At 46.3% G+C, this 9,338-nt stretch overlaps 1 protein-coding gene across 2 annotated transcripts; it reads left to right on the top strand.

Moving 5' to 3' along the window:
* Positions 1-1,065: 1,065 nt before the first annotated feature.
* ZNF281 (zinc finger protein 281) lies at positions 1,066-5,146 on the top strand. Of its 2 annotated transcripts, none has more exons than XM_065936332.1 (2): positions 1,066-1,200; positions 1,333-5,146. In XM_065936332.1, the coding sequence occupies exon 2, from the start codon at positions 1,351-1,353 to the stop codon at positions 3,961-3,963; it is 2,613 nt and encodes an 870-aa protein (XP_065792404.1). In that variant the 5' UTR covers positions 1,066-1,200; positions 1,333-1,350; the 3' UTR covers positions 3,964-5,146. The 2 variants fall into 2 exon arrangements, with proteins under 2 accessions (XP_065792404.1, XP_065792403.1); XM_065936331.1 differs by having other exon boundaries at positions 1,104-1,200; positions 1,337-5,146.
* Positions 5,147-9,338: the final 4,192 nt, after the last annotated feature.

The raw sequence follows: 9,338 nt of genomic DNA, 5'->3' as shown, positions 1-9,338 counted from the left end.
ATGAGAAGTCACTTAGCTAGAAATACTGTGAAGCAATGGACTTGTAATTTCATTATGAAAACGTGCCATGGAAAGAAATTATTGTTATAGGGCTGGTTTTTCTATGAATAAAAACCTCTGGGATTTACATACAGTCTTGGTTAGGAAAGCTGCTGGCTTAAGTTTCCGCATGCTTAACAAGAAAGTGGGTGCCTTCCTTGTGTGTACATTAGACAGTGAATATGTATTTGTTCCGTTTTTGTTGATCTTTGATTTCATGATTTTGCTTTGTGATTTTCTCTTAAGAAAACAAATTACAGTGATTTTGCCCGCGTTTCTCAGTGCCCAATACTAGGGAAGGGAGGGTGGCTCTAAGGAGGACAGTTAGAGGGGCCTGGCGGTCCCTTTCCGTAAATAACACAGAGGCCAGGCAGCAACAGAACAGGGCCGGCAGAGTCAGCATCCAGACTGCGAAGGTACGCGGGCATTTAAAAACCATCTGACGATGAGGCATGTGTGTGGGCGTGTTTTACAGGGCTGCCGCCTGGATTACACGCGGTCTCCTCCTCCCGTAGCCTTCAGGTAGGTTGGCAGTAAGACAATTTTTTTTTTCCCTTTTTTGCAACGGTACCTCTCTCCGCTGCGGTTTCAAAGCGGGCCCCTCCCACAAATGCAGAGGGTCCGCACCCATTATTAAAGAGTGTGCCAGCCCAGGATGGGCGCCCCGCCTCGGACCCCGAGCACTGGACGCCCCCTGCAAGGCAGGCAGAACCCACAGCGCCCCGAGTCTCCCCCGGGTCCGCGCAGCGAGTCGGCTGCGACAGCCGTTCCGCAAGCCGTAGAGACAGCAGAGGCCGAGCCCGCCGTGCGCAGCCTCGCGTCCCCTCCGGCCTTCCGCCGCCGCCGCGCAGCCGCACAGCCCGCAGCCCGCCCGGCGCGCGCGGCCCCACCAATCGCGCCCGGCCGTCCCGGGCCTCCCCGGCCGGGGGGCTCCCTCCGCCCAACCGCCCGTGTGATTGACAGGCGGCCGGGCGGAAGCCGCCGCGCAGGCGCGTTGGCCGGCGCCGCGGCCCTCGGGCCGGGTCGCCGAGCTCCCGGCAGGCTCCGCGCCGCGGCTGCGCAGTGCCGCGCAGGCTTTTAATTCCATTGTGGAGAGGACGGCGTTATTTTTATTAACCGGAGGCGGCGGCGGCTGCGGCGGCGGCGGCGGCGGCGGGACCCGTAAGTGCGGGGCGCGGGCGCGGGCGGCGGCGACGGCGGCGGGCGGCGGGCGCGGGCCGGGAGCGCGGGCGGCGGCGGGCGGGCGGGGGCGCCGCGGCCGGCGGCCGGCCCACTCCTCTCTCCTCTCCTCAGCCAGGCCTGCTCCGGGGCATGAAAGTCGGCAGCGCGTTCCTGAGCGGCGGCGGCGGCGGCGCGGGCAGCGGCGGGCGGGCGGAGATGGAGCCCAGCTTCCCGCCGGGCATGGTGATGTTCAACCACCGCCTGCCCCCGGTCGCCAGCTTCGCGCGGCCGGCGGGCGCGGCCGCCCCTCCCCCGCAGTGCGTGCTGGCCGCCGCCCCGGCCGCGGCCCCGGCCGCCGAGCCCCCCCCGGCGCCCGCCCCGGACGTGACTTTCAAGAAGGAGCCGGCGGCGCCCGGCGCGGCCTTCCCGGCGCAGAGGACCTCCTGGGGCTTCCTGCAGTCGCTGGTCAGCATCAAGCAGGAGAAGCCGGCCGACCCCGACGAGCCGCCGGGCGCCCCCCACCCCCACTACGGGGGGCTGTTCGCGGGGGCCGACGAGCGGGCGCAGGGGCTGGACGGGGGCGGCGCGGGCGTCATCCAGGACCTGAGCGCCCTGCACCCGCCGCCGCCCGCCCCGCAGGCGCACCCGCACCCGCGCGACGTGCTGCTCGGCCGGACTGACGACCCCCGCGGCCCCGAGGAGCCCAAGCCGGACGCGAGCGTCAAGAAGGCCAAGAGGCCAAAGCCAGAATCTCAGGGAATCAAAGCCAAGAGGAAGCCGGGCGCCTCTTCCAAGCCGCCGCCGGCGGGGGACGGGGAGGGCGCCGTGCTGTCCCCGAGCCAGAAGCCCCACGTCTGCGACCACTGCAGCGCGGCGTTCCGCAGCTCCTACCACCTGCGCCGGCACGTCCTCATCCACACGGGCGAGCGGCCCTTCCAGTGCGGCCAGTGCAGCATGGGCTTCATCCAGAAGTACCTGCTGCAGCGGCACGAGAAGATCCACAGCCGCGAGAAGCCCTTCGGCTGCGACCAGTGCAGCATGAAGTTCATCCAGAAGTACCACATGGAGAGGCACAAGCGCACGCACAGCGGAGAAAAGCCATACAGATGCGACACTTGCCAGCAGTACTTCTCCAGGACTGACCGGCTGCTGAAGCACAGGCGCACGTGCGGGGAGGCCCTGGGCAAGGGGGCGCCCGGCGCGGAGCCTGGGTCCTCCGGCAGCCACGGCAGCGTGGGTAGCCTGGCTGTGTTGTCTCAGGGAAATACCAGTTCTTCGAGGAGAAAAGCGAAGTCCAAGAGCCTCGCCGTTGAGAGCAAGGAGCCCAAGACGGGGAAAGCGAATGAACCCCATCTGTCCAACAGTATAAACATGCAGAGTTACTCTGTAGAGATGCCTACTGTGTCTTCCGGTGGAGGCATCGTTGGCCCTGGCATAGACGAACTCCAGAAGAGGGTGCCAAAACTGATCTTCAAGAAAGGAAGCAGGAAGAGTACCGATAAAAACTACCTGAATTTTGTGTCACCGTTACCAGACCTGGTTGGGCAGAAGTCCTTGTCCGGGAAACCCAGCGGCTCCCTTGGCATGGTGTCAAACAGTAGCGTGGAGACTATTAGTCTCCTCCAGAGTACAGGTGGCAAACAAGGTCAGATAAGCAGTAATTACGACGACGCCATGCAGTTCTCAAAGAAAAGAAGATACCTACCCACCGCCAGCAGCAACAGTGCCTTCTCCGTGAGCGTGGGCCACATGGTGTCCCAGCAGTCCGTCATCCAGTCCGCGGGCGTCGGTGTTCTGGACAGTGAGGCCCCGTTGTCCCTTATTGACTCCTCCGCCCTGAACGCGGAGATTAAGTCTTGTCATGACAAGTCAGGAATTCCTGACGAGGTTTTACAGAGTATTTTGGATCAGTACTCCAACAAGTCGGAGAGCCAGAAGGAGGACCCCTTCAGCATAGCGGAACCACGAGTGGATCTGCACGCCTCAGGAGAACACTCGGAACTGGTTCAAGAGGAAAATTTGAGCCCCGGCACCCAAACTCCTTCAAATGACAAGGCGACCATGTTGCAAGAATACTCCAAATACCTCCAACAGGCTTTTGAAAAATCCACGAATGCAGGTTTTACTCTGGGACACGGTTTCCAGTTTGTCAGCCTGTCTTCACCTCTCCACAACCACACTTTATTCCCAGAAAAACAGATATACACTACATCTCCTTTGGAGTGTGGTTTCGGCCAGTCTGTTACCTCAGTGTTGCCATCTTCATTGCCAAAGCCTCCTTTTGGGATGTTGTTTGGGTCTCAGCCAGGTCTTTATTTATCCGCTTTGGATGCCACACATCAGCAGTTGACACCTTCCCAGGAGCTGGACGACCTGATAGATTCTCAGAAGAATTTAGAGACGTCGTCAGCCTTCCAGTCCTCATCTCAGAAACTGACTAGCCAGAAGGAACAACAGAAAAACTTAGAGTCCTCAGCAAGCTTTCAGATTCCATCTCAGGAGTTAGCTAGCCAGATAGATCCTCAGAAAGACGTAGAGCCTAGAACAACGTACCAGATTGAGAACTTCGCACAAGCGTTTGGTTCTCAGTTCAAGTCGGGCAGCAGGGTGCCAATGACCTTTATCACTAACTCTAATGGAGAAGTGGACCATAGAGCAAGGACTTCAGTGTCAGATTTCTCAGGGTATACAAACATGATGTCTGATGTTAGTGAGCCATGTAGTACCAGAGTAAAGACCCCCACCAGCCAGAGTTACAGGTAAGGTCCCAGGAGTGACCAGGCTGGAGGTCTTCTAATGTAATTTTGTTTTATTTTGAGAACACTGCCATTGGAATGTTTCTACACGATCCTATTAAGAATAATGTAATGCCCTTTCAATGCAACTTTTCATATTTAGTTTATTTTGTTAGCGTGATTTTAGCTCTGTTTGTATTATGATTTTTAATCAAAATCAATAGATTAAAATAGTTTGACATTCGAAGTGACAATGTTTAGCAATCAAATTTACATGTATAGATTGTCAGGGAATAGCCCAAAAGTTTTAAATGCAAAAAAAAAAAAAAAAAAAATCGTACAAAAAAACAAAACAAAACAAAAAAATCCACAAAAAAAAACCTTTGTTGCTAGGATTAAGGTTATTCTAATTGCTTTACTCTCAGGAAAGTGTAATAACGCATGGGAATTCTGTACGTTATCACTGTAATGGAATATCCAATTTACAGATAGTATGATAATACATTTCATCACATAAGTAAGGGATCGAAAATATTTCAAATTGCTCTATCTGGGCTGATGTGATATATGTTTCATCATTTAAGGGATCGAAAACATTTCAATTTGCTGTCTCCATCTGGGCTGATCCAAAATTCTGAGATGTTGGCTACCTATATTTTGTTGCAGCTTTTAAATGTACTCTGATCTTCCAAACCACATTCATTCCAGCCTGGTAGAACAAATATTCTTGGATCTTTGATCAAAGCCTGGAATGATAGCTTTAATAAGAGAAGGAAAAAAAAAGCACCCTCTCCTTATCCCAGCTGTAAGAAGGCTGTGACTCCATCCAGAGCTGATGGGCACAGTGTTAAAACCCATGTGGTTGGTTGGTTCCAGTATTAGAACCCAAGTTGGAATTACATAATTCTTTGAGATTTGGAGTGTGTGGTATTTATACATGGCCTAAAAACATTGTTCTCTGTCTGTTATTACGTGTCACCCACACTTCTGGGGGAGTTTATGTTATTTTGGTTCTTAACCTGTCCTCTCTTAAGAGTTCTAGGCCTTCCTGGTTCCCTCTTCTCCCTGTCTGAACAGTTTCAATTTTAGAATGATTCACATTCCAATGCATGAATCGTCGTGCATTTCCTATGCTTTATGGCATCCAAACACCAAACAATAGGTCAAACATGCCCCTCCCCCCCTTTAAAAAACAACCCCCACAGATGTCCATGTATAATAAAGCCCCACATACTCAGAGCTGTGGATATTAATATGGTGGTAATTCCAACTGGTGACAGAGCCGATGTGAGGGTTAAGAGTATCTCCTTTAGTAACAAACAACATCAGCACCTCTTTGTGAAATTGCCGCCTGTGTAATGTACATGTTAAAAGGGTGCGTTAGTCAGTATTGTAGAAGGGTCCTGTAAAGTCATCCAAACTTGCTTTGAACGCTAATTGCCATTTGAAGCCACTGGTAGCCAGTGGCTCTGCTCTGAACCACTTTTTAGCAATTGTATTTTTTTCCTGATTATATTTTTAATGTACTTTGATGTTTATGCTGATGAGTTTTTTATGTACTTTTGGTGATGTTTCAGTCTTATGTACTCTTCTGACGTCAGAAAAGTACCACTGGTTGTTTGCAGTCTTATTGTGTAATCAGCCTACCACAGGCTTCCATGTATAATAAAGTAATTAATATTGTGCAAGTGTAAAACACTTCTGTTATGAAAGCAGTGTTTGGAAAATGAGAAATTATTTAAAATGGTTACAAAATAGTTAATTTCCTATCCCCACTTTCCTCTTTTAAAGGTCTGCATTACCAGCGAAAGGGTCACTTATTTGTCATTGCAAGATTCTTAGAAAATGTGTTTAATCCTCTTAAATACACTCAGTACTAAAAAGTCTGTATTATTTTGGTAAGTGCATAAGTTCTGTTGGGTACAGAGTACAAGCTGTAATCACAGGATGGAGAGGACCTTTCCCACTGTATCTCTTGAGCTGTATGATTTTTTTCTCCAGTGTTTTGTTTTATACAGGTTTTGAATTCCTTTAACTTTTATTGTGTGTACTGAATACTGCATATGTACTATTCTGATTGTTTGCTCTAGTTTACTACCAATAAAAGACCTGTTAATCACAAAATTGAAGAAAGGAGATATCACTTAATATCCAGTCACATTTTTCAGGTTTTTCTTTTAAATACATTTCATAAAATATTCATGTCAGTAGTATAACCTGCAGTTTAGGGACTGGAATTTTATGTCTGTGTGTTTTTAACTTGAGTGTTTCATGTTTCTAGATTTTATTTTATTTGAAAATTGGTTGAATATTTTCTTCAATTTGAAGCATATGCAAGAATAGAAACTTAATAGTATGGAAGTTAGAACATGTTTTATGGAAATGTGGTTAGCCGTCCCAAATATTATTCCAGAGAGATTATTTATTGAGGTTTCGTTTTAAATCAGATTCCAGTATCTTCGGGTTCTAGGTGCATTCTTTTTAACTCCAGAAGATTGTAATAAAAGTACAGTATGACACAAAAGTGGCCCTGAGCATTTTTAGTAGGGAAGAAAACAGATTGTTATAGTTTAACAGTGTTTCAAGAAGTTGTGAGTATAGATATTAGAGGGAGGGAGCCAAGACATGTAGATACCGAGGATGCAGAAAAGGTTTTGAAAGTATGTATGTTACGTTTTAAAGATAAAGGGGAAAAATGCAGGTGTGTGTAAAATCTGTGAAAAAATTTTGCTTTGAAATTCAGAGGGTAAAATAGGTCTTTGAGGCTTTGCTTTTTTTGTATATGATAACTATGTAGAGAAATTACACATTTGTATTAAGCATAAATGTGGATTTTTCTGTAGAGAGGCTATGGAGCCATTTAATTAGGGAAAGTAAATCTGTTTTCTCTTTGCCAAGATTATTCCCTAGATTTGGTCATTTTCTTGAACAAGAGCACTAAGTGAAATCTCACTGATTCTTTGTTAAAATCCAACTCGTGATTTCTCTGTACCAGTGACTTTTTTCTCTGTTCTAGATTAACCTTAACATTAATTAACCTTAGCATTAATTTTGTTCATCTGCTGACCCTCCCCCCTCTTTATCCTTTGCATGGAATGTCTGTATCTGAATATGGTAAATTTAAAATTAAGGTTTTTACTCCTCACGTATTAGGTTATGAAGTAGGGAACTATGCTTTGAATTTGAATTTTGCTGCTGTGAATTCAAGATAAAGTATACCATATTTTGTCAGTTGCCTGTTAGTGATTTGTAGGGTAGTGAAAACAAAAAAAATGTGGGGAGAAAAATCTGTACAATTTTTTAAAGTTTTTTTAAAAATTGGAGTTTACAAATACTTCTACCTCACATAATTTTTCTGTGTTACACTAATCAGATGAGAGAGGCAGAACTTTTGGTTCATCTCCAGTGTCTGACATTATGTAGTTACCTGTCATTAGTGGCATTTAAGCCTGAACTGGGTGACAGTTTGAGCAGTCCAGCCTCGTGAGGACACACACAGTTCTTAGCTTCCGAATTCCTAAGTTCTTGCTGAACTGGAGAATTTCCCTCAGAAAAGATTTCACTTCTGGACTAAAGAGTTACATTTTTAGCGTTAACTGCATCTGAAGACTGTCATTTTCACAGCTTTATGGTCTGTGTGTGTTCTGTGACACCTAATGACAGGACTTCATTTCTGGAAACGTGATGCAAGGCTCTCTTGTCAGTGCTGTGTTAGCAGTCTCGCGTTGTGTGCGGTGGTGTGGTTGTGGCCCACAGATGGTGTGGTGTTTACGAGGACAGGTCTGAGACGGTCTGCCAGTCTGCTGTGCCTTCTACAGTCTGATAAAGGGGTTCTCATAGATGTTGAGCAACAGTGTTGTTTTAGTTTCACTTGTTATTTTTCTTTGTCCTTAATTTATTACTTAAAATGCACATTAGCATGAAGGCAGCATTTGGGAATTCTTATGTCCTTAACCCTTGATCCAAAAAAAAAAAAAAAATCGAAAAAAGCCCCCAAATTCTCTGCGATTATATAGTTTTAAAAGAGATTGTTACCATAAAGAGGGCTTGCATTTTTCAGATTGTCTCTGCTTTGTTTTTTACCTCTTCTGCTTTTTCAAAAAGTATTGACTGTGAGTGTGACTTAAGCAGATTCTATTTAAATTCTTTGTGAACTTTTGGGAAGAGTTGCATTGCATTTCTAGGGTCATGGACTTTGGGCAGTTCATTATAGAATGAATGTCTCCCCACCCCCTGCATTAGCAGAAATATATTTGCACATGAAAATTTACAAGTCCATCTATAGGCTCACAAAAACTGCCCCCCACCAAAACCTGGTAATGTTAAAAAAAAATTCAGGTTAAGGATTGTTTCTTTCTTTAGAAGGCTGTTTAAACATTGAACATTTGTTGTATAAATAACATAGTCAATACGTGAACTTAAAAATTCATGGAACAGTGGTTTTCAATATTAAAATTTCTTTATCTGTTACTTAGCATTTATGGAATACATTCAGGTTACATAAAGCCATATAGTTTTATGATAAGCTGGTCAAATAATGAATAGAATTTATAATTCTTTGCAGTTTCTTATCTGATAATAAGTACCATTGAGATGCTAGGCTTGACAATAGTTTAGTCTTTTCCATCAACAAAGAAATGTGTTAACAGCGCATAATAAGTACAGTTCAACTACTGTGGTTCTTCACTTGCACGGAAGTTGCTTCCCGCATAAGTGTATCGGCCAAAATGAAAGCCCACAGCCTGTGTGTCTGGAAGGAATAATTGTGAGTTTTTAATAACATGAAGCCTGTATCTCAGGTAGCCTGAGTGACTAGCTGGGTTGAAATACACTGTGCAAGATAAAAGCCTTGTAAATCATGTTTTGTGTTGAAATAGGTATCTCTTGGGAAATGTAGATAAATAGCCACAGAAAAATGTAATGATTTGGACCTTATACTCCACAGGGGAAACTGCTGCCTGTTTTGGAGAAGCGGGTAGAGGTGGTGTGTTCAGGGAGAGAGGTAGGGATCTCTTAGAATGGAGGAGAGAAGGATCAGGATTTGAAGGGGAAATAGGGAGTGTAGAACAGCCCAATACTGTCAGGGGTCCTGGAGAGTAAGTGATCAGAGGGGTAAAGAAGATCTGTGATGGGAAAATGCAGTTCTTTTCTGATTTTTCAGTTCAGGCTTCCTTGGGTGCTTTGGTATGAACTGTAGTTCATTGTGGAGCAATTAATAAATAACAGACAACCGTGGTGAACTTCTGTTTACATTCCCAACTAGGAAAAAGATGGCTAATCTTTGTGTTTATGTATTGTTATCTTTTCTTTAGTAACTCAAAATCACATAGCTTCCATTGGTTGGTGAGAGTTTTAAGTGACTTTCTCATCAAAACGATTGGAGTCAAAATTAGTGTTACATGC

The sequence above is a fragment of the Muntiacus reevesi genome, chromosome 5 (genome assembly GCF_963930625.1).
Source record: "Muntiacus reevesi chromosome 5, mMunRee1.1, whole genome shotgun sequence".
Taxonomy (NCBI): domain Eukaryota; kingdom Metazoa; phylum Chordata; class Mammalia; order Artiodactyla; family Cervidae; genus Muntiacus; species Muntiacus reevesi.
Note: the sequence above shows the minus strand (reverse complement) of the source record. Positions and strands in the feature narration are given on the sequence as shown.

What these genes read in the sequence shown, in the direction of transcription:
- ZNF281 (XM_065936332.1), top strand. Translation starts at nt 1,351, where the DNA reads ATGAAAGTCGGCAGCGCGTTCCTGAGCGGCGGCGGCGGCGGCGCGGGC.